We start from the raw sequence: 26,237 nt of genomic DNA on the forward strand, positions 1-26,237 counted from the left end.
TCTTCTGGAGGAAGAAGGATGACTTTTTTCCAACGGGATGTTCCCCTGTTTAATGTATGATTAATAACAGTGGTGTTGCAGCATCCGATGTTTACCATTTATTATTTTCAATTGGTGTTTCTATGGTTTCATTACATGGTTGAGGCTTGCTGAGGGAGGGGGTCCCATTCTCAAGTGGACTTTTGTTCATCAGAGCTCTCCACCCACTACAGAGCCACAAATGGATGTCCACTCTCCAGCAAGCAATGACTGCGCTTGTGAACAGCTAGGGCTACCCCGGACCATGGAGAAGGAGACTTACTACAACACCCTTGACCTTTGCATGAAAGCCCATTAGCTGACTGATCCTGGACAGGGCTAACCAGGACCACCCATCTTGCTGAAACAGAGGCCAACATAGTGCAAGATCTTCTTTACAGCTGTCCACAGGTTGCATTGCATGGCAAACACGGCAGCAAGGCATTGATCCCAGTGACATTGGTGTAGAAGACACTAGTAACTCAGGAGAACTGAAGCGAAGAATATAGAAAGAAAAGCATAGAAAAAGAATTAGAGTAAAGAAGGCTGGTACCGTCACTGGGGAAGTCCTAACTACATGCACCTCAATATGAAGGGTTCATTCATTGGCACATATCCAAGTGAGTGATTTATGCTAAGAAGTCAGTGTCAATCCAGAGTAACACAGAACACAATTACCAAATAATTTTTTCCTGGTTCTTAATTTATCAAGTATTTCAAAAATAACTCTTTGCCTATCCCCTCAACATTTTGGCCTATGCTTGGCATACAAAACATGGCTGCATTGGAACCTGCTAGTTTTGCATGTATAGAAATGCCCTGAAGCAAGTATATTTTCAAAAGCCTTGATAAATATTTTAATGTTTGATTTCCTATTCATCATACAAGTAAATAATGGCATCAATCAAAAGAAAAAGAATGAGGCAAAAATTCTAAAATGTAGAAAATATTGGAAATTAGAATGTATCCTATGATATATTACTAAGAAACTGTTTTGACAAAAAAATTGGAAAGCAGCAGAAAACATTCCAAGAACAAGAATTAAATCAACTTAGGATACTAAACCTCAAATTATATGCCATGCCCTTCCACAGACATACCACCATAAATACACAAATTCACACTATGTTCTACTCACAAAGAATGGCAGCATCACATTCTGGGTAGGTAAATGTTTTTTTAGTCAGCCATACTGAAAAGCATAATGCAAAAAGTCAATGTAGTGACTCCAAGCCAGGTACTGTACCTCTTTCTACCAAACATCAGGACCAAAATTTGACCAGCAAGTAATTTCATTTCTAAATAGAATATCACTGACTAACCATTTTTATTCAACAAAGGGAGTCAATCAGACCCAACCTGCAAATATAATTTATTACTCAAAACAGTACTAAAAAAAAAAAGCCTCTAAAAGAGTTAGTGTCTTTCTCTATAAGCATTGCTATAGCTTGCAACCTACAAAATATTGAATAGACAGTTCTAACACTGCTGAAAGTCCTCTTGCAAATTCACATTAAGTTGACAAAAATTACACTTCCCAGCAGGTCATCTTATGTGAGTGATGAACCTAATTTTGGAATATTGTTATTTATTGCAATGTGTTATGCTCCCATGAGAATTTCAGCAATGACAAAAAAAAAAAAAAAAAAAAAAAAAAAAAAAAAAAAAAAAAAAAAGAGATATTAGGGATGATATTCATTGCAGACCTCAAGTTTTCCCATTCAACCAAATTTGGAGTATGCTTCTGACATTGCTTGGGACTGAAAATTTCAGCCTGGCTGGACTAAAGTGAAAGGAGGGTGTTGTGTACATATATGTGTGTGTGAAGGGGGGGGGGGGTGCATTGTTTGTAACTGCTTTTAGATGCTACTCTACACAGCTGTCCAAATTTGAAACATAACCGTTTCTCACAATGCTCCGGGTCTACAGAAATCCTTTTTCTGCTGACACTGCTACACATCACATTGTTCGACCATTGTGGTCTACAACAAAACTAGAAGTGAAAGCGAATGTACCCCTGTAGCATCTGCAGAGAAATGCAGGAACTGCTATAGGTCACATAGCTCAGCCATTGAGGTCTCCCAACAATTTCCACACAACTGGATCAAAATGGAGGAGAAAGGGTAGTGAAGGAGGGAAACCTTCCCATTATTGAACCAAATTCAATTTATAAAACTGTTTCACCTGCTTTGTCTTAAAAAGAAAAAAAGAGGGTTGATAGTGAATAAAAAAAAGCTTTAGGTAAAAAGTGAGTTGGGAATTGAGAAAGGACTTCTGCAATTTAGAAGTAGCGACTTGGATGACACTGTTTTAATGACTGAGAATGTAAATACCACTAATTACTAAAGTGCAGGAAAGTAGATAATTCTAAATTACAGCTAAAACTTTTCCCACTAAAACTTTTTTAAGGTGTTTATTATTATTTTTTGCAAGTATTTAAAAAAATGGCATGGGAAATTATTCAGGTTTATCTTTATCTGACAAGCAAATTATGTGATATTAAGCATTGGCAGTCTAGTCAACATAGACAACAAGAACAACTTCCTCTCTTCTGTTTCCACGAGAATTAGTCAACATAGAAACAGAAGAGAGGAAGTTGTTCTTGTTTGGCTCCGCATAGATCTCAGTCATCTCATACATAAAATTATTCAAATTTGTTTGCATGAATTAATTCTTTGCAAAAAATTAAAAATTATCATGCAATTTGTCTGAGTCTGATAATGGCTCAGCTATCTAGGTAAAAATTTTATTCCTCTTTCATGTGAAGTTCTGGCACTCTACCAGAATATCACAGACAAATCAAATGGTAGGATGTGTTGCATTTTCACACATAGGTGAGTCATCAGCATTGACAAATAAAAATGTGTGAGATGACTAAGACCTATGCAAAATATAAACAGGAAAGCATATGGAAGAAAGCATTGGATCTATTATTGAGAGAGTCATTATTGTCAAGGATTCATTCAATGATACAACTTCATCCATTTGTCTTGGCACTACCCCAGTGTTAAGCCCATTAAAGTCACCCATAAGAAGTATGGGCTCAAAGAAGTTACAAGATAATTATCAAGATTGATTTCATTTAACTCGGTACCTGGTGGTAAATAAATTGAACACAATGTAATAAGCAATCGCGATTGCTTCCAGTATTGCGCTGGAAATAATGGAAGGGAGTATATGACTGCTCACCAGTATAGCTACTCCTCTATTAGCAAGACCACCTCCAGTTCTGTTATTCCCTGTGAAGAATTACTGCCACCTAGCCTTTTCAATACTCTGATTTTTTTGCATATGCGATAATTACTGATTACTCATGCTTATGTTAGCAACCATACTGCGATTGTTATTATCCCCCCCCCCCCCCCCCCCCCCCCGAGGAGTGTTTGAACATGGTGATGGCTTTTAGTGAACTGATTCAGGTAAAACTGACAAAGCAAAAAATATTATACTAGTAATAAATTAATTAGGAAGAACTGGTCCGTTTACAATCGGGAGATGCGATATTACAATTGACAAGCATATCTGACAATATTCTCAGTATTAAAATATCTTTCTTAAGAAAGAATTTATATCCCTGATCCCTTTGCATCAAATAAAATTCCCTTTCACTTTGCTCTGTTAAATAGGATGGATGTTTAATTTTTGAGGGATATTATTTCTTGAGATATAGTGATTACGTTAGTGCTTCAACGTAAAGTATTATACCCAAAAACACTGATATCCGTAATTTAAAATATAAGAACACAATATAAAATAAAACATCTTTTAGTACTCAAACGAGAAATTGCAGATGTTTTTAGTATTCACTATCGGGTGGGGGAGAGAGAAAGAAAGGTAAAAAAACTGAATGGAAATGTTTACATACCGCTATTTATATACCATCAGAATTTCACCTCACCCCTATCCAAATTTTCGGGTTGCGCAATTTTGGTATCCAAAATATGCCTTATTAATTAATCCACGAAAGTATAGATCACTGAGAACTGTACACGCTACTTTAAATTTTACAATGGGAGTTATGTTTTAATGGTTTCTAAGAGGCCAGAAATACTCTGTTAATGTATACCGACCAAATAATAAAAATCTCTTTAAAAAAGGTAAACAACGGTGTTTGTTTACAAGAACACGGTACTGGGGAAACAAATAATTTGCAATATACAGATTGCGTACTAAGTATAGTTTAGTAATATTTTAAACGGATCTACAATGAATTATGAAAGGGGCGTTTAGGAAAAATGAACGTAAACAGAGTCAAAAATAAAACCTAATGCGGGCTGCACTATTAGTAGTTAAACGTATGTAGCAAAAGAAGAGTTAACTATTGCATCACCGAGACATCTGACAGTAACAATGGCTGGCGAAAGCGGAAGTACCCTTCGTCGGCCACAGACCGAATATTCGTAGTCATGGCAACCACCGCCAGAGACAAGCAATGGCCACGAAATGCATGGTTGCTTCTGCAGTTGATGCCACAGGTGCCCAGCGTTTGTGCGCTGAAAGTAAAACGTACTATGTACGTGCGCTATTTCGGAATCGAATCTGGAACGTTGTTTGCCTGGTCATACATTCTTTCATTTCATTATTTTTTCAATATACAGACCCAAAACCCCGACTTCCAAATTATAATCAGCTGTATGTAGATATTCAAAATACTTGAATATCCAATACAAACCTAATATCGTATTCTTATATATCCGTATACACTCATCCGTAATACTCATAAATTAAAGATGTCAAGAAATTATATTCTTGATTTAATCCTTTACCAAGTTCACGCAAACAATGCGCGGGAATTATCTTCACGACTGGGCTACTTGCCTATAAAGGCTAATTGACTTCAACATCAATTGCCTTAGTATCCCATAATATCCTTAAGGACATGTATAAAGCTATGCATTATGGGAAAGGCCACTACCCAAATCGGTTTAGACCTTTATTGAGGTCTCATCACTGAGAGCCAAACCCTTATAGTCCTTATAAGGACTGCTTTAAGGGGAGAAGCAAGAATGCTTTTCATCTTCCCCGTTATCTGTAGAGGACAGTGTAGGATAAGGTGGTATTGAGCTATTAAAGCTCTGATCATGACAAGAGGGTAACAGCAATAGCCGAGCCTCAGTTAGAACTTCATTGGTTACAGCATTGCCATCCATTACCCTCCAAGGGTATTAATCATTAAAGAGCCAAACCTAGGGATAAAGTAAAGTAGTCATATTTCACATATACAAGTAGTCAAAAGGTGTGACACACTTTATTAAAATACTCTGGTTAGAGATAGATATTGAAAGTTTTTTTTTTTCATTTGGTTAAATTATAAATTAAAAGATGCCAAGAAATTATATTCTTGTTCAAAGAATATAATTTCTTGACATCTTTTAATTTATTTTAACTAAGTGAAAAAACTCAACCGAATTCGTGGAATTATCTTTTCTTTCACGGTTTAGTGAAACAGAATTTTACTAACGAAAATTGTTGGAGCTCGAGAATTTAACATATTTTCAGAGACAAAAATTAACTTACGTTACAAAAAAAAAAAAAAAAAGAAAGAAAGAAAAAACCAATATTGATTCATTTAGTGAGTAAACACTATTTCCCAAACTACTGGGAAAACTTTACACATATATTTAAGACATTTATTAGCAAATAAATCTTAAGACCGCACAGACCCAGCGTATTCGTGCTATGTTTATTCTATTAAGAGCATAATTTCAAATGAACCCTCCTACATTAATGCGTGACTTCACAGTTTGGATGGAAAATAAAACAATTGTAGCGTTCTGAACAGCGTTTCCCTTGGTACCTTTATCGTGTGCTTTTCCAGATCTCACTGTTGACAAGCAAATTCCAAAGGTTCTCGGTATTTCTCATGGTACAATGATTCATCAGCCGAAAAGTGCTATAAGAAAACAAAGAATAACTATTTTTTTATACAATCCAACGTTTCATCGGATTACGTACGCCGACATTTATAATGGATAAAGTTTCAATTACACAATTAATGAAGTTAACTGTGTAACCGAAATATTATCCCTAATCTAATATGAATGGTATGAATATGAATATTACGAATTTTTAAAATCTGCACAAAACACTGAGAAATGTGAATTACGCGGAGATTTCAAAAGTAATGCTTGGGCGCACTACGCTTAGTAAATGGCCTTCATAGTCTTCTTTCATTCCTTCATCCCCCCCATAATAGTGGAGATCTCAGATTGCAGATGTACTTTTCGCGTTTTCCCGTACATAAGAAATGAGTCTTTTACAAGTTGATCGAAGCATGTTTAGCGCGGCAAGCGAATTTTTAACGACAAAAAAATGTGAGTGCTGTTTGAAATATCAGTCAATTACAAAGTTTTTGATGGTGAAACTGTAGCTGGAGCCTCCGTAGCTCAGTCAGTACAGACCAGTGTTTCTCAACCTGTGGTCCGCGACGATGGGGCAGGTGGTCCACAGGCAGACTTAAATTTTATATATATGTATATATATATATAAATTATCCAAACAAAAATTATAATTGAATAAGTAAAAAATTATTGAAATAAAATGGATACTTAAAAAAACAAAAATAGCGGCAGAATGACGAGTAATAAAAGAGGGGTGAAATCAACATGCTTCCGCCTTCCCTTGCTGTTTTTTCAGATTTGAAGTAAACATGTGTTATCCACATTTCTACTAATTGGTTGCTGTTTATTGATTTTATTATTGAAGGTTTCCTCCTTCAACCAAGGCTCAGTATATCTTCAGAAGTGCTAAGTTGGACAAAGTGTGTCCTGAGTTAACCCCAGTATTATATATTTATATATTTTTCAGAAACGTTTTTTTAATAATGGAAACATGGATTAGAACTAGGACTTAAATAAGAAAAGCAAACGAAACAGGTGATGCTAACCCTAACTGTGATACACGTATTGTAACGGCGAGTAAATATGATACTATTAAAGTAGAAGAAACAAGCAGTTCAAAGAAAAAATGCAATAGGAAATATAACGGTTCATATTTGGAATTCGGGTTTACTTGGTGTGGAGATGAAAGTGAACAGAAACCTCAATGTGTTTTGTGTTATGAAGTGTTGTCGAACGAGTAAAACATGCGAAACTCCGACGACATTTGGAAACTAAGCATTGTGATGTGAAAAATAGGCCACTTGAATTTTTTCAGCGACGATTAGGGACATTAAATCATGGGAAAGATAAAGTTTCGGCCATGGGTTCGATTAATACCAAGGCACTGGAAGTATCCTATCTTAATTTTGCGCATAACGAAAACAGGGAAACTTCATTCTATCGGGGAAAATTTACTACTTCCAGCTATAAAATTTGTGCTAAAAACTGTTTGGCAACAAGTTACTAAAAGATGTTGATTTGATTCTTCTTTCAAATGACACTGTCGGTCGCAGAATTAATGATATGCAGGTGCCGTAGAATCTCAGTTAATCGAAAGAGTTAAGAGCCCTTATTATTATTATTACATAACATCTCCAGAGAGTCCAAAGACTCATCGAGGGAGGGCACCTACTCTACAACTCTCCATCTCCACCACTCCACAAACCGCAACTACCTTCATCATCTACTGCCGACCACCACCACTAGTTTTCACAGACAATCACAAACGTCCATGCCCACGGCGGGATTCGAACCCGCAGCCTTTTGGCTGGAGAGCGGATACGCTAACTATTCTACCAACCAAGACGGCAATTATGCGTTACAAATAGACGATACTACTGATGTTACAAATGATGCACAATTAATATGCTACGTAAGATATGCGCATGATAACAACATTCATGAAGATATTCCGTTTTGTATAACTTTGCCATCCCAAACAAGTGGAGAAGTCCAGTTGTTCCGGATGACATTATGGAGAGGGTGAAATATTTCACAAAGTGATCCAGTGGGATCCAATGTATGGGCTTCTGTTCGGATGGAGCTCGCGCCCTTACAGGCAGGCATAGTGGGGTTGTTTCTAAGGTGAAGGAAGTAGCTCCAGATATGAATTGGGTACATTGTTTCAAACACGGGGATGCGTTAGCCTCCAAAGAAATGCCACCAGAATTTAAAATTACAACGCTGTAAAGCTAGAATTTTATTAAGGCTCGACCGTTAAATAACATGTTATTTTCAGTACTCCGCGATGAAATGGGTAGTGAATAACTTTTGCTTCATTCTGTAATTCGCTGGCTTTCCAGGGTCAAAGTACTAAGAAGGTTATTTCAGTTAAGACAGGAAGTTTTATTGTTTGCAAATGAACGTAATGCTGATTTAGCAACATTCCTTGTTGACGAAGCATGGTTATCAACACTATCCTATCTTTTTTTTTCGATAAAAGATATTTTTATCGAAATTAAATGAACTACAGGTAAATCTCTTCCTTCAGGGAAATTCTTTAACTGTTCTTGATGCCTACAACAAAATAAAGGCATTCGAGAAAAAACTGGTGTTATGGATTAGTTATGTAAAAGACACAATTTGCACCTTTTCCTACATTGGAATCCTTTTTAGTGGAAAATGATATTTTTGTTGATTCTGAATTTCTGGAAACGGTTTGTGACCACCTCAAAACTCTGAAACATTTTTTCGAATAAATTTTATAAGAAATTTCTGTGGGTGCGCGATCCATTTCAGGCTTACAGTCACGAAAAACCTTTCGTTATCGAAAAAAGAAAAGGTAATTGAGCTTTCAAGTGACATCGAACCAAACCAATTCCGTGATCTTGGTTTGGTTCGATTCTGGATCTCGCTTTCAGTGAGAAATGAATTTCCCGAATTATCTGGAGAAGCATTCAAAATTGTCATGCAGTTTTCTACAACCTATCTTTGTGAGAAATGATTTTCATTGCTTCTTCAAATAAAAACAAAATACATAAATAGTCTGTGTCTGTGTGTGTGTGTGCCAATATTGAGCCAGATATCTAGCAACCCTGGAAGGGCCGAGAAGCTCAACTATCTCATTAAAAGTAAATAGTAACATAATTATATCATATTATTTATTTGTTTAATAAAATTAAAATTTTATTCAATGATGATACTTTTAATCGTTTACTTCCAATTTAATTATGTTTTCATATGTATTGAAAACATGCTTTTAGATTTATTATGTTATAAAAGTTTTTCCCAAATGTTGGTAATGCCCACATAGGTTTTTTAAAAAAATTGCATAACTTAGTGGTCCGTAGAATTGTTTTAGGCATTTTACTGGTCCTTGGGTTCAGAAAGGTTGAGAAACGCTGGTATAGACGAAGCCTTCGGTCGGAAAGACCTGGGTTCAATTCCCGTCCAAGACGTGAGGAACTTTACGTGGTCTCTTTCGACTAAAGGTGAGTTAGCCGGTCTCATACGTCAGTAAGGGGGGTTTTTTTCACCCGGAATCTCCGGTTTTTCGTCCCGTAGAACAGGCAAACCGGCCCCGTGAACATACTCATACAAACACATCGACAAACATAGCACACACCGGGAGCCTTAGGGCCAACACCTTATTCTCGAGACGATCGCGGTTGTGAAGTCCACAGCTAAAGAACCTGTGTTTTGCAAGTCGATGGTTACGAAGACTGACGTTGCGGCCAAAAAAAAAAAAAAAAAACTGATGATTTCCGTAAGCAGAAACTGCAAATTCAGTTGGTGAGTAAGAGATCACTAGATTTGTGTGTGAGTGGCCTTGATACATGGAGCATTAAAATTAGAACATTGGATTAGCGATTCGAACAAATCATTATACAATTGGGCAACAACAGTGCATGTTAGATTCCGCGTCAGCCGGCTAGCAAAATTAAACAGACGAGAAGATGGTCGCCGACTGTTTTAACATTACCAAAAAGGAAGGCAATGCATTTATTCACAAAATACAGACTGGAAAGCTGGGCCTATCATTATAAATCCGAAATATAAATTCAGTCTGGAATACTTCCAGGATAGGAGAAGAGGGCCTGGAGTTCAAACCGCAACCTTCGGATGAAAAATGAAAGGTATCATTCACCCGTGGTAAAAGAAACGACACTTTGCATAGCTATAAAGCACTTGACAAAGCTGAACGTGTTGAAGAACATCCATGCCCCCCTCCCCCCAAAAAATGACAATGCAAGCATGAATACTGGAAAGGAAAATCGATCGGATCTGGAGGTAGAATTTCCTAACTTTAAGACGCATATCACATATCATGGTCAGAAGTAAGAAAAAGGTTCCGAATACAACAATAAGAGTTTTACTAAGACGACTTTGAAAAACTTGTTACGTGGTAGCGTACACGCATTGCAAGGGATGCGGATTGTGATGTTTCTTTTTAGGTGGTGAGCTATCAACAATGAAAGCATTAATTTCGGAAGCCGTGTTGTGAAGAGTACATTCGCGGGTGGGGTGGCTGTGTCTATCGAATGGTGCTGTTCACCAAATCTTTCAAAAGCCGTTCGAAAGATTTGGATTCGAATCTCATCAGGAGTGCGAAGAACCTTTAAGGGATTGAAAGATTTTTCATATGAAGGTGTGTTAGCCAGCCGCATACGAGGATTTGAACCAAATCCTTTCATTGATTCTACAAGAGATTCTTATTACCAGAATCCATCGCCAATAATGACACTATCAGAGAAAATGTTGAATTTTAAAAGCGACTTGCAAACGGGTTTCAAATAATATAACTGCACTTGCACGAAACTAAGCCAGTATGAAATCAAAATAAAATACTACAAATGGAGTTGTCTTCCAGTTTTATTTAAGATAATGTGATGTTTTCATGTAAAAATTACGAAATGTAGGTAAAAAATTATAAGCATGAGCACAGAGACATGGATCACTATTATTATTATTGGGTATCTCAATGGAGTCAAACGAGTCATCAGGAGAGGCCCACAGCATAGTTCACAATATACCTATCCACAACCCAACCAGAATTTCACCATGTGTGGCAGTAGCTTACTATTATTCACACACTATCTATGCTGATTCACTCACGAAGAACTAACAACCACTGCAGGCAACCCTTTCCACTCAATCACCACCCTAGTCGCAAAATAATTCTAGACTTGAATCTAGTTAGCAAAATAAGGAATTATTTTCCTAACTAGATTATTAACTAACTAAAGCTTTATTCAACTTTCACTGCCATATAATGAATATTTTTTCCACTTCTGTTCTATAAAACTTTTTCAGTACCTTGAATGTTTCTATCGTGTCACTTCTCTTCCATCTATCTGCCAATTTTTGTAACTCACAAATCTTCAATCCTTCTTCACACAGATCACTCCTCAGGTCCGAAACCATCTTGGTTACCTGCCACTGAATCCTCAACCACCTCCACGTCACCAAGAAACCCAGGCGAAAATCTGAGCACAATAGTTTAGTGGGAGCATATCCAACTTATTATAAGAGGAATAATGACTTTTTTTTTCTTCCTTTTGTCCCTCGTAGTAAACGTTTTTGAGCATCCAAGTGAGCTGGAGTGCTTTGCCAATATTTGGAATATGACTTCTGAACTTCAGTTTCCTATCTAATAACTCAGATAGCTGTCCTCATCAATAGAATATACAAACTGAAACGTTGTCAATTTAAAGTGAATACATTTAGCTATATTAAAAGAAAACCCGTTATCCTTTGACAATGACAACTTATTCAAATCATCCTGCAGATCGCTATGTAACCTTTATTTACTATAGTTCTTCCTAACTTAGCATCATCAGCAAACAACTGAATAACACCCTTCGAATCCAAAACCATTAATACAAATTAAAGAACAATAGACCACGAATAGCCTTGTGGCATACCACTGGTCACTTTTCTAATATTCGGCAACGCACTACCATATCTCTGACTCTCTCTCTCTCTCTCTCTCTTTATATATATATATATATATATATATATGGGTGTGTGTGTGTGTGTAATGGCACGTGAACTCACTTTCAGCAGGGCTCCTGAGAATATATTCACACTACAAAGTGAGACAATATCTCGCAGAACTCGTCAAACACACATAGTAAGCAAATGCGGTATCAATTTCAGCCTCAACGATGTACGTTTCTATCTCCATCTGCCGAAACACACGCACAGAAACTGAACAGAAATTTACTCATTTCACTTTTCATTTTTTTTTTTAATAATACTCCACCGATGAAAGGTCATGAAACTACAGCAAAATTAGCAAGCTGTTATATAATCTGGAAATTCTGCTATAGAAATGAGGGATTTATTATAGCCTTAACTTATTTGTGTCGCCGAAAAAAAAACTCTTGGCTCTTTATTGTAGTAATAATATACGAGTACACCTTTCTGGCAATTCGTATAGTAAAAGTAGGTAAATTCGGTTTACTTAAACCATGATATTATCCAGGTCTACCTACTCACTGATGAGACTTACCTCCATAAAGGTCTGGGTAGTGACCTTCCCCTCATAATGTAAAACAGCAATACATCTCCTAGGAGCTGCGTTTTACATTATGAGAAAATATTAAGGACAGTGATCGAAACTTCTCCACCCTTTGCTCCGAGTTGCACTACGAAGTGTGGACTTACGCTTGGACTCGCCGGAAGTTCTTCGGCATGAAACTCTTAGATTTCGATCTTCGAGTTTCTTATTCGGCTTTGAAATAATGAGGGATTTATTATCCCCTTAACTTAATCAAATACTTTTTTCAAGCCATGTTAGGCCTCCATTAGCTCTTTGTCAGTCCTGTGCATCATACATGATGCACACGGCGTTAACCTCAGTTGTTTGTGCATCTTGTGATATGCGTTTCATTTCTTCTCATCCTCCTTTTACCTTGCGGTGTCGAGGGTTTATTAATCATCGATCTCAAACCGTTCACAGGATAAGGTGGTCAAGCCCTACGCCCCGGTGTATCCTATGTCCTGTAGTGTTGAGTTCTCAAGGCCGGTTTGACTGCTTTGCGGGGATGAAAAACCCCAGGATAAACTGGGGGGGGGGGGGGGCTACTGTCAACGCCCAAGACCGGCTAACCTGAGAAAGATCCTTCAGCTCCTCACGTCACCTACGGGAGAATCGAACCTAGGACACTCCTTCCCCAGGCATATGGTTGCGAAGTGCACAGTCGCAAGGCTAACCGCGCGAGTTTTCATTTCATTTTTTTAATGCAATGATGGCAATCATACAGTTTAAAATTAAATATGAAATTGCATCACATCCAATGCACAACACCTGAGGTCAGCGCAGTGTGTTTCATATGTGATGCCCAGAACATATCAAGTGCTAAACGACGGTCGTCTCTCACAGGTAGATGAAATCATCCACCACCTAAAGGCATTCGCCAACACCCGTGCCACGAGGGATGGGAAGGGGGATCTTGAACAGCTACAGCCTGTAGTTGGCAGGCTGGTGGAACAGGTCGGCAGCGAAAGCGTTTAAGGAAACATATACACTTCTTTCATGAGTAAGTAAAACTTATAAGCTGCAATTCTGCCAACTTTCAGAGGAAGACTAAAAGGGGCAAAGACTACGGTTAAAAAATCTGCGAGAACATAACTAATGGCGATTCAGTTGATAAGTTATTTAATTTGATTTTAACCCGGTGACTTCTGAAATCGACTTTGAATAAATAATAACCCAAAGACTGATTTCGATCACAGTCCACTCGGCGTGCCAGTGGGCAGAAGATTTACTCACCTCTCACTAATTCACTTCATCTTTCATAGTAAAGTTCAGCAACTGCAGATATTTTCATGGTGACAATTCATTAGAAATGAATCCCCTCCTTTAAGTGCAACGGCTACTTACCATCTCTTGATGGTTCAACTCCAAACTCACTGAACAAATTTTTTCCTCTTCATTTAATCTCCATAGTGCTAACCGTCCAAACATCCTTATATATTTGTACCCTTTTGGGTAGAAATATATAAGGATGTTTATTACATTAGTTGTACCGTTTGGGGGTACAACTGCAGATCTTAAAATGTAAACTTAAGTCTCTTTTTCTCAACTTTCTGTCCGTTCTTGGTACATAAAACGCTCTCTCTCTCCAATGAACTGGCCTGGAAGAACTTCGTTACAGCGGTCTACTCTAAGAAACAAATTTTGTTCTACTGTGTATAAATTGTATATCGTGTTATCATCGTTATTTAGAGTATACGTGTTAATACTTGTCTGCTCGTTAATTTTAAATAGAACAAAAATTCGGTAGCCCTCATTTCCAGTAATATACTGCCGGTTGTTATGAGAGATTCAGTTTTACGATAGTGGGATAAACATGAGTTTATACATATAATACTATATCGCTATGTTATTTCCTTAGCTAATAATAAGGAAGTCAATATGACAAGCAGAAGGCGAATAGATGAAGAAAAGCAATAATTCGAGGTGTTTCCTTTCTTTGTCGATTTGAAAGGCACGTGTTTCTTTTATATTTTTATGGACTTTTTCTCAAAAAACAAACAGGATATATACGTAGGCTGTTCAATAAGTAATAAGACTATATTTATACAGAAAACAGATTACCTTTAACCGTCATCATTTACATGGTCTTTTTCGAAGTAACTACTGTGAGACGCAATGCATTTGTCCCAACGTTGCGTCCACTTCTTAAACACGTGTGAGAGTCCGTTTTTGAGAGTACTTTCAAAACCGCCTCCACAGCTTTTACACATGCTTTGTTGCTTTCGAAATGGCGGCCTCTTAGTGGTTTCTTGAGCTGAGGAAACAGCCAGAAATCGCACGGCGAGATCATGACTATATGGAGGGTGTGGTAAAATATATGTGTTGTTCTTCAGCAAAACGTCCACCACACAACCAGCAATATGTGGCCTTGCTTTATCGTGGTGCAATAAGAAGCCATTCTTCAGCAATGGACGCTTCCTTTTGACGTGCTTGATGATAATCGCTGCTATGTTGATCATTGTCTCTGTGATGGACGTTGAAGGTCTTCCCTCAAGTTTAAGATCTTCCACATTTTGCCTTCCTTCCTTAAAAGTTTTATGCCAGAGAAAAACACTTGCCCTCGACATTGCTTCATCGTGGAAAGCTTCGCGTATCATGTTAAAAGCGTCCGATGCCGATTTTTGCAAAATTTAATCGCATAACGCTGTTCTTCCAAGGACGCTTCCATTTCGAAGAGTGGTCGCACCTCGAAGGCGCGCCGATGAGCACTTGCGTTTAGTCACGTGACACTCTGGCACATCAGCTCGTATACGCCCTACTGTCAACGCCCAAGACCGGCTAACCTGAGAAAGATCCTTCAGCTCCTCACGTCACCTACGGGAGAATCGAACCTAGGACACTCCTTCCCCATGCATATGGTTGCGAAGTGCACAGTCGCAAGGCTAACCGCGCGAGTTTTCATTTCATTTCCGATGAGCACTTGCGTTTAGTCACGTGACACTCTGGCACATCAGCTCGTATACGCTATCAACCTCTTTTGTTAATACATACAGCAACATTTCTTTATTCCACAGAAATTAATATTGTGATGAGTGGTTTCGCCACAGTAAAATTAGTCTTATTACTTATTGACCAGCCCACGTGTGTGTGTGTGTGTGTGTGTGTGTGTGTGTGTGTGTGTGTGTGTGTGTGTGTGTGTGTGTGTGTGTGTGTGTGTGTGTGTGTGTGTGTGTGTGTGTATATATATAAAACATTCAAACAATTGTTCTGCAGCAGCTTTTTGCAAAATATGAAAATCACTAAGAAAAAATATTACAATTGACATTCGAAAAGAATGAGAAGACCATCGTAGACTTTTTAGATATGACAGAAATTGGAGAAATGATAGCAGGAAAAAATTCTCGTTTGTGTTATGAATTACTGATATGCTTGTTACTATGATGATTCAGTTACCTTTTGCCATTGTCTAAAGTATGGATGTTGATTTTGATTTACTTTTGCTTTTGGACCTTTCACAGTTAGTTTTGGAAATGTTGATAATTTGCTTCCATCTCAAGCTTTTGTATAAAGAGAACGCTGTCTTTATGTAAAAAGAAATAAAAATAACAAACTGGAATGGTTCGAATTTTAAAGAAGCGACTGAGGATAGAGTCAATATACACTGTTCGACCTGTAAACCAGTTAATTTTTCTTTTGCCCAAGGAGTGGGGGGGGGGGGAACTGCATTTACAATAATAACGCCGCCTTCAAAAATAGAAAACTGTCTTGGACACATTATCTAAAGCAAGAAAATATCTAGACTAAGACGTCTAGGATGATTTTAGGATCGAATCAGAAGTTTTAAAACCCATCGCGAAATATATATATTGAATAGACAAGGATGGAGTACAGGGTAGATAATCCAGTAACTTCACTTCCATTTACCATCTCAAGACATTCACAAGCATTCATGCTCACAGTGGGATTCGAAGACACAACTTGTGGGTTGGAGAGCGTGTCCGCTCTCCAATCATTGGCCGGAAACATGCTGAACAAAAAAAAAAAAAAAAAGAAAGAAAGCAGATTTGTGTTTGCTATACGAGAATGAAAAAGCATACCTTTGCTGTGGAAACCATTCTTGCATGCATTTCCAGGATCAAAAGTCTCCAACTGGAGCCCAATAAATTTCCTTTAACCGTGCGGATAATCCGGTTGTTTTACTGACCAAAGATGTATGTCTAGTAGTCAACTGTTTCCAAAAGCAACTTAATTAATACGAGCAAATGTCAGAGCCGGCTGTCTTTCTGAATGTACAAGCTGGCGAAACTAGAAGATAAAGCTGAACAAGTATGGCCTAATCATAAAAATAATATCTACGCACATTAACATTAAAATATTAAGTTGGCCTAAAAAACATCTTCCATAAAAATAAACCAGTCATATTAAAACATGTTGTTCAGCAAGGAATTCGACCGGTAATGAACCTAACCAATCGATTTTTTTTTTTAGGCTTAACAATGGTTTTTGACGTACACGCAGTTTTATTAAGAAATGTGAAACCATTATTTCAAGTATTTCGCAGAATACTTAATATGTTATTGGCATCGCTTTTGACCAACTGCAGAATACAATCCGATGGAGTTCGTAATTTATTATATCCGATACTAATTTTCAAAATTGGGGTTTAAACTGGATAATTCAAAACAAGGATATGTGAGATGACTGTGATCCTGAGCATTTTGTTGACTGTAATGTGTATACTGAAGTGTGCTTTCTCAATACATTGGTGTGTTGCATGCTCTATGTATTGTGCTTTCTCAATACATAGAGCATGCAACACACCAATTATTAGGTTTCTTCCCTCCAAATAAATAATAGGCAGTAATGACAATATATTTTCCTCTATTCTATAACCAGTAATAACTTCTCACTTCTCTGTATCCTACCATTGTTCATAAAACTAGTAAAGTGGTCATTTTTAATTTATACAGCAAGTATCAACAGTTGGGATAGCAGTCCCAACGCACACTCCCAATCGCATTTATTTCTTGCTCTTAACTATCTGTATAAATCAGCAAAATTGGTCGTAGTCCGATCTTATATGAAAGAAAAAAAAAAGTTAGTCATGCTACCTTACTCCTTGCCAATAAGGAACTGCCATAAAACTGTTTCACTGACATTAATTACAGAGACATACCGATAAGATTCACTCGATGTTTCATCATTGTCTTCTCATCCTTGCATATTTTTAAATAACGAAATATTCCAATGGTAGTCTTTGTACATTACATCAAAATTACTTGCATTAAAACACACAATTCCTCGGTCGGTGCCGACAATGGCTGTTGCATTTTTTATGGAAAGACCAGGGTTCGAATCCCTTACCAGATGCGATGAACGTTGTAAGAAGAGTGAACCAACAGGCTGCGGGTTCGAATCCGTGATTGTCTTTAGGTGGAAGATGAATTTCATCTCTCGGCGTGAGACCACCGCCTGACTCATTGGATGCCTGAAGTGGCTTAAAAAAGTTCCATGTTTGGTCACTAGAACATGATTTCCGGACTAGGCAAAAAAAAAAAAATAAATAAATAAATAAATAAATAAATAAAAATAAAAATAGGAAAAATATCCTTAGCCCACCCACGGTACGAATGTCCTACAGATTGAGCTTAGAGTCCGTTGCTGAGTGAATTTCAACGATGCCTTTTGCAATGGTGATTCGTGGCTTGAAATCGTGGAGGTGCTGCAACTTTTGAAATATACATACACACCGTGAGTAGTGTATACGTGTTTGGATAAAATATCAAAATTAGAGTAAAAATTAAAAAAAAAAAAACCATGAAAAAATATTATTATCGATAAAATTATACAGTTTAGTATAATTCAAAATTACTTAAAAATAAAATCCATTATCATAACCCCGATAATGTTCTAAAATAAAAACTACAACAAATGTTATGTCCTTAATTGTAATGTCTAAATATTTAAAGAGACGGAGTAAAACGATAAGCACTACGAACACTACTACTGGCGCAAACTGCATATAAACAGTGGAACTGCGCGACGGACAGTGCCGCATTACGCTAATAGCTCGCATCTCACTATGACGTGCATATGCTTGCGCGCGTAGCAATATGACACAGTGGTAAACACGGTGCTGCTAGCGTCCTTCGTCCTCCTAAGTGCTACAAGATGGATTTTTGTTATTTTTTTATAGAAAATAAGAGAATTGTATAGGATTGTTGATGATAAAATGAAATATTATATGCAAATATAAATAAATTAATAAATATATTTATATATCGAGAAAAATTGGGGGTGCTGCAGTTCCGCAGTGCCTATGTACGAGTCGCCCCTGGCCTTTTGGATAGCAAGACCTGGGTTCGAATCTCATCCATAAAGCCTAAAATTTTTATCCGGGCTTTTCAGCTGAAAGTGAGTTCTGCCAGCCTCAAACATAGGTGGCAGTTTTCCTTCCAGAAACCCTGATTCTTCATCTCGCAAAAAACATCCAGAACATGTAATTAACGGCCATCAAACACTATGCAGAGAGGTTTAAACACCTTATCAGGCATTAAATACGTTTCAAAGAAGACAAATTATTTTCGTCTCCGACTGAAGAGGGATGATGGACATAATTGGAGTAGTTGTCTTGTTTCGCTCCGGCAACGTCATAACGGACCTGAACATTTTCTCATATTCTGGCATTGCCGCATTACGCTTATTTTTTTCTTTTTTCATATCCAGATATACAAGTCAGGATCTAGACGTGTTATCCAGATCTTAATTTCTGTTGATCCGGGCAAATTTAAAAAGGTTAAAAACTGCACAGCGGCAAGTCATACAGTTTTTTTTTCCCTCCCCTGATCGCATCCTCAGAAGGCTGTAAAAAAAGTACAGTAGTGTATCTGGATTGGGGGTGATATATAATCCGCAAGACCTATCCATAATGCTCAATATGTCCCCCCCCCCCAAAAAAAAACGCTCCAGGACTCCAATAATCATAGTAATGATCTCGCAATGGAAGGGGCATTTACCAACACCGATAGATATCTACGTCAGTCGGAAGAGAACGCGAAAAGTACGATGCAAAAATATAAACTTCGCTTAAGAAGTTCATATTTTTGCATATTTTAGCCTAGTTTTTTTGACTAGGGCTAACTGTCTTGTCACTACGAAATGAATGCAAGGCGAAATGGAATTTCTTAGAATCTCGGCCCCATGGTTAAATTATTTTATGAGTTACGTTTCGATAATTTGGCTTCGTGTAGTGTGGGGAGAAGGGCTCTGCCTATCAAGTTGTCAACTAGATAGGTGCTAAAAACCTCTCACGGAGTAAATGGCTTAAAAAAAAATCAATAGACATTGGCTTTTTTAAGCCGTTTTCTTTTTTTCTTAAGTCTAAGCGCAATTTTAAACCTATAACTTCCATCTGAAATTCGGCTGCATAAACTCCTAAGTTGGAGCCATACTGCCTGTTAAATGAGTGTATTCTTCTGGTCGATTTTGCCTGTTGTGGAATGAAAATTCCACTAAAAACAGGCGAGTAAGAAATACCCTGGTGCCTCACAATTCTAACTCATTTTCAAATGAAGGTCCGTTAAAGGTTTCGTCTCCTTTGACGGGATTCAAACTTCGGTCTTTCCTACCGAAGAACAAACGTCCGAAATGTCTTCGCGATTTCATTCTCAATTTGAACAAGTATCGTTCTATCCCAAAATCCACACAACGAGGTTTATATATAAAATTTGGGTTTTATAAACAAGAAATGTTAGTTGAATCGTTTGCAATAGTATTTATATTATGGATAATGCTTTTTTTTATCTGAATATTTTCAGCGAATTGTTCATAAAATAAGCTAGTAAGTTATTTTAAAAGAAAATGAACTTTTCCCAAGCTTCAGATTTAATAAAATATGAATTGTGTAAGCAGAAACGCATACACATTTCCTTCTTGATTGCGAAATATCATTATAAAATTCAAGGTCGCAAACCTAACTTGCGTATGACTAGCTCTATAATAATATTATAAAGAAGTTCGCATGGCAAAGACAATATATTCTGAAATAAGGAATTTGAGGATAGCCATAGCTATGCCGTACAAGGTCTTCCCGCCCCTTTTAAGTGGGGGAGGGATATCGAGCAGATAATTTCCGTTATCTAAGTTGAACACGCCTGATCGGAATAATGTATTGTATAGTACAAACAGGAGCAAAGGGAAATTATATACCAAACATTAATCCGATACACTTTTCATTTTTTTAATATTCTCTTGGATGACATTTATAAATGAGCCACCAACTGAACTTCAACAAGCCTAATATTGGGGGGGGGGGGGGCGTTCTGGATTACACACAAATATGAAGATATTCCTTTCAATGCCTATTTCCCCCTGAAAATTACTAAGCAGAAATAATGAGGTGACTATGTAGATAATCTCAAAACACCCAAATGCCATTTTTGATTTACGTAAACATGCGAAATTATGTAATATCAGGCGGTGTACAGTTCCAGTACGCAACTCCCATTACACACACACACACACACACACACACACACACACACACACACAGTGTCAATGAAATCTAGGGTCTCTGGACGAGGCCACACCAGGCTTGCAAACCAAGATTTCACGAGATCGAAGGGTATAAAGTGCGTGAGTACGTAGGGTTCCTCAACCTATGTCTGCTCCTCTATTTGATGTTTCTATGGAAACGGTTACTGCTCGCAGTGGGATTAGTCACGTCTATTCGGACACAGATCAATACCGGGGAGAACGTCTACACTCTTCCTAAGGTAACAATTCATACCGACAGTATCAATTGTATGACAAACGGAAATATTAATGGGCTTAGATTGCATCTGTGAGCTTCCGCTATACTTTTTTATGAAAAGAGATTAAGTATGAAATAAAGACTCCTTAGGAAGTTTTTCCTGATTAACCCATTATTAATTAGCTGACGTTACTGTGTCTTTATCGTTTGCTCTTCGCTAACCTAACCAGCCAGTTCGTTTCAAGGTAACCACTAATAGTAAACTTAAATATTAGCTATTAGTATGCACGACTAAAACCAGAGAATGTAGTCTACATATTAATATATATTTTATAAATCTCGTGATCTGTCCTTACCCCACTTTCTTTTGTTCCTTCTTTATCAAGACTGCAACACGGCAAAAAAAAAAAACGACCTTGAGAATCGTGTTTATCCTTAAAGTTCAGTACGGTAACCTAGACCTACCCTGTCATAAATACTCAATATTAATATTTATGGTTATTTTGCCTATTTTTGTTTATGAGTACCCCTTATTTGATGCCATTGGCTTTTTACTAAATTTTTAGGGCATTACTAATGTTTTTTAAAGACAAATACATAGTAAAGAATATAAGGAATAATTTGGACATCCCTTTGTAGAATGTTCCTGGTTGTCTTCTTATTGAGCGGCGTCCGGCGATATGACTGAAAAAAAAAGGGAGTTGGAAATGTGGGTAAGCCAAAAGGTATGTAATACCTTTTGGCTTATAAACCCGGGTTTCAATTTCCAGTTTATAAACCCGGGTTTCAAGGACTGAATTCTTTGGAAAGAAGGTGAAAGATGGGGGGGGGGATGAAACAAGCTTAGGGGTTCTATTTTCCCCCCAAAAAAATGTCTTTCACTTTCTTCCCAAAGAATTCAGAGCCCACCCTTGAAACCCGGGTTTTAAACTCGCATACCTTTTGTCTTACCCACAGTATCTCCCTCATTTCCAACCACCCCTTTCAGTGATACCTCAGTAATATCACCATACGCTGCTCAATAAGAAAACCAAAACATCCTACAAAAGGTATGTCCAAAATGTTCCTTATATTCTTCATGTATTTGTCTTTAGAACATTAGTAAGGCCCTAAAAATTGAGTAAAAAGCCAATGGCATCAAAAAAGGGATACTCCTAAAGAAAAATATGCAAACTAGCCATAAAAATTAATATTTATTTAGAGGAGTAACATGGAAAATTAAAAAAAAAAAAAAAAACTCCATTGGTATTTGTTAGAAACAGCTTGAAATATTTTCGTCAGGCTACATTTCGCCGTGCTTTTTAAACAATCCCCTATATTTATCTATCATACAGCTCAGAAATTAGCTTATTAATAAAAAAAAGCTTCTCAATAAAAAAAAAATAATAATAACGTAAAGAAAAGAAAAACTTACGCCAGTTATTTATTACCAACTCACCACTATTACTCTCAAATCAACATTTTTCCTAAAATAATCGAAAAATCTCGAACTTCTGCGGTTCATTAGGCGCCTCCTATCACCAAGTATTCAATCAGTTTATTCTGGAGACCCTTCTCGCATACCGGGCAAAGGTGCTATGGAACGAAGAAATGAGAACTGATCAGGTATAAAGAGAATACCAATCCCTCTCCAAAAAAAAACTCATCCTGTGTCTTCTGTATTCTAGGCATCAAATTTTCTCTCCGTTGACTTCATCAATGGGATAATAGCAACTTAGTTGATTTCGCCTCTCCAAAACTGGATCATGCCTTTGCAAAAGGAATCCCCCCCCCCCCACACACACACTTCATCGCTTACATGCTCGGTCATTTTGTGATGCCAATAACCACTCTTCATATATCGCATCTATAACTGGAATTTTGTTTGGTCTACAATTCAATGTTATTTTATTCCCGAATATAGAATATCGATCCTGAAGTCCAGGATCGATATTCCTTAAGAAATTTTTCACTTTGTAAATCGCCCCACTTCTTACTCCACAGACGCCATCATGATTTGCATCTGTTCCGACACCCTATAAAGCCTGCGAGAAGTAGAGCAGCATTTAATTCATCCATTATGTTCGACTTCACCATAATAGTGACTGTTCCTTTCCAAAGTTATGAAATTTGATGGCAGAAGCAACAAAGCACATGAGGGCAGTATAATATACCTGTAAATTGCGTGTTTGTGTCTCCTAGACAGGGTATGAACTCGGGACTTTGTAATAGTATGGCAAATGACGTGAGTTTGTTCCTCGTCTTCAATACTCTTTACTACCTTGCTCAGTGTTTAACTTCCCTAGTTCCGTTTGTAATAATATCAATTCCCAGATAGAATTCGTATCTCGCCTTCCTTAGGCAACAAAAGCTACCATGAAAGAAATATTTCAGCTTTAAAGACGCCAAAGCTACGAGGCCAGTGTATTACTGGCTCTGTTCTACTGATCGGTTTGTTTCTTCTGAGAACCCTATATAAGTTCTTCGCTTGAAAACAGTACTTTGGGAGCGAGATGTTTAACTTCGCGAATAATGATGAGCTATGTCAGTAGTGACCAGCAATCTCTTATATAGGGAAAGGCCGTGCTAGTTTCCCCCATGTTGTCAGAATGTAGAACATTCGGTAGGTCAATGTTGAACGATCTAGAAGGTGTTAGGAAAAGAAGTAGGCCCCGAAAGAGATGGATCTGACTACAGCAAACAAGACCTAAACAGAATTGGCATTCAGTGGCATGTACACTCAGGACAGCACTCCGTGACTATTAGCTGCTTGAGGAACGTTGTTTCAACTCCACCACCTGTATACGCTATGCATATACACTGCTTGGAAGGAAGTCAACGGCCGCCATTATGTGAGAAACAAACAGCCATGGCACCCACCTTAATAACATGTAGGACTACCTTTCGCTGCGATGACCGCAGCAATCCTACGGAGCATACTTTCCACAATCGTACGACCGCTAACAATGGGAACGTTGAACCATTCTTCTTGTGGGGGGAGAAGGGACGTTCCTTAATCTCTAGTTCACCTCACAGCTCCACGGAGGCCAGTCGAGAGTGGAGACGTAGGAGATAATGGTCAGTTCCGTAGAAACGCCACAAAGTAGAAAGCTTTACATTGTCCAGAATGTTCTGATACCTCTTGTACTTCAATGCACCCCAAACGGTCCGAGGCCAAACCAGAAGAAACAGAACCATATCATTACACAGATGCCTCCGAATTTCATAGTTGGAGTTACACACTCTGGTAAGAGACGTTCACCGGTATTCGCTACACCCGTCCATTTGCTCGGTTGAAGGTGTAGCGTGATTCATCGCTCCATAACAGCTTTCCAAGCCGCACTGTACACGCTCTTTGCACCACTGCAGAGTACGCTGCATGTTGGTTCTGATAATGCGGGGTTTATATATTGTGGTCCTACCACGGAAACCCATGTTTTCGGGCTCGGTTCTTAATGTTTTGTGCAGATTAGCAACCTACAGTCACGTTTGGTGAGTCGTCCACTGCAGGTAGCACTTGCAGTTGACTCCCTGTGCTTTCATCTCAGTATTGTATCACTGATTGTTGATCTGGGATGGTCTAATTGTCAATAAATAGGCAGCCGAAAACGAACAGATAGGCCTTGCAACATGGTATCCCATCACAATGGCTCTTTCATTTCAAACTCCGTCAGTTCTCTTCTCACAGCCATTTCACCGAGCACATGGCCCTGGCATGGGAGCATCATTATTCCTCCAATTTATACCGGTTACAAACACGTGATTTGTTATATGAATGAACTTTGCCCAATGACGGGGGGGGTCACTTCTTTCCAAAGAGAATCGAAGTGCTAATATATCACATTCTGCGGGAAAAAAAAATGTGTCGAAAAAAAGCTGGGAGAAGACTTCTGTCGCCACCAGGACCACTGCGACTTAGTTCTCTGCGTGAATTAAAAATATGCAGATTCAAGTTTAGATAGTTTCATAAGAAGGCCACGAGACACATTTAAAACTGACATATTTTAAGCGTGTTGTATGTAAGTCTGTACAAATTTTCGTAAGATATTTATTTGGTTTACTAACTTGTACACCATGTGTGTGTCCTAAATTTCAGAAATTATTCCTTGGATTTACTAATACATTACTTTGATGACTCTTTGGATGAAAAGCTTTGAGATCGGATGTGGAGCGTAGGACTTGTGAATTGAAGAGAATAAAGAGTGAGTGCAGAACATGTATGCTTACTGTTTTTTCTATACTGCAAATAGTTTCAAGATACTTTTGACTTATATAATATAAGTTATATTATATTTAACACCCAACCACCATATTGTTTAGAGACTGGAAAGTTTTCCTTCTCTGTAAGGAGAAATGGTACATTTCTCCCTAAGCCTCTTTAAAATCGCATTAACAGTATCCAAACCAACACAGTGCTCATTGGCAATTCTGAGTGATGGATGAATGCTGAGAAAGAGTACATATTTTTGAAAGAATATTATTCTTTCTTGTAGATGTATCCCTGTGGGTGGTACACTGCAGGGCATTTTATAGCTACACAAAATGAATAAAACACTACGAATAACTTCATACAATGTTTATGAAGTTTTGTGCGTTTCAATAGTGAACATCGTAGACAGTTAAAACACGTAGCACTCACCCAAAATAGTGAACTAAAGCCAAAACCGAAACCAAAATTATTGTGCACTAAAACAAAACCCAAACCTTGACAAAAATTTGGCTTGTTCGGATTAATTTGTTCGCTACTGTACTTATCGGCACCGGTACGCAAAATCATTCCGTTTTTTGATTCATGCTGCCCTTTCATTATTGTTCTTCATACACTAATTCCTTTTATCCTCGTTTTTCTTTTATAATACTAACAGTGTATTCTGAAACAGTAGCACGACAGTTCTGTTCAGACGAGATTAGAACTCGACGCCCGTAATCGGAGGTTGCTTCCACAAGAAGAGAGATCAAGTTACATTATTCGTAACAAAAAAGAGGGGATACAGAATATAAGATAATGACTATCTTCACGCGATTTCTTTTCTCTCCCCCCCCCCTTTTTTTTTTGGTAGGGGTAGGATGAAAATGATAGCGTACTTTAATCATGACATATATGTGTACGTAGTGGCATGTACCCAATGTTCCCTGTAAGCTTTATGCACAATTTTGCTTTTCAGAATTTCTAATTTGGTCATTT

The 26,237-nt window shown here is 37.7% G+C and overlaps 1 protein-coding gene across 5 annotated transcripts in view; it reads right to left on the reverse strand.

Moving 5' to 3' along the window:
- The window catches only part of LOC150092623 (pumilio homolog 1-like), a 328,288-nt gene that overhangs the window by 188,767 nt on the left and 113,284 nt on the right, over nucleotides 1–26,237 (reverse strand). Inside the window, exon 1 of one of the 5 annotated variants that reach the window (XM_090414705.1) lies at nucleotides 16,419–16,560. The exons of 3 other annotated variants lie outside the window; for them this stretch is intronic. In XM_090414705.1, the coding sequence (XP_090270831.1) occupies nucleotides 16,419–16,448 (30 nt within the window). In that variant the 5' untranslated portion in view covers nucleotides 16,449–16,560. Of the gene's footprint in view, nucleotides 1–3,883; nucleotides 4,039–16,418; nucleotides 16,561–26,237 lie in introns of those variants that run through there. One more of the 5 variants, XM_090414706.1, reaches the window with a different exon arrangement.

Source organism: Typopeltis vanoorti, chromosome 25, assembly GCF_054136105.1.
Source record: "Typopeltis vanoorti isolate ZY-2024b chromosome 25, IOZ_Tvanoo_1.0, whole genome shotgun sequence".
Classification (NCBI taxonomy): Eukaryota; Metazoa; Arthropoda; class Arachnida; order Uropygi; family Thelyphonidae; genus Typopeltis; species Typopeltis vanoorti.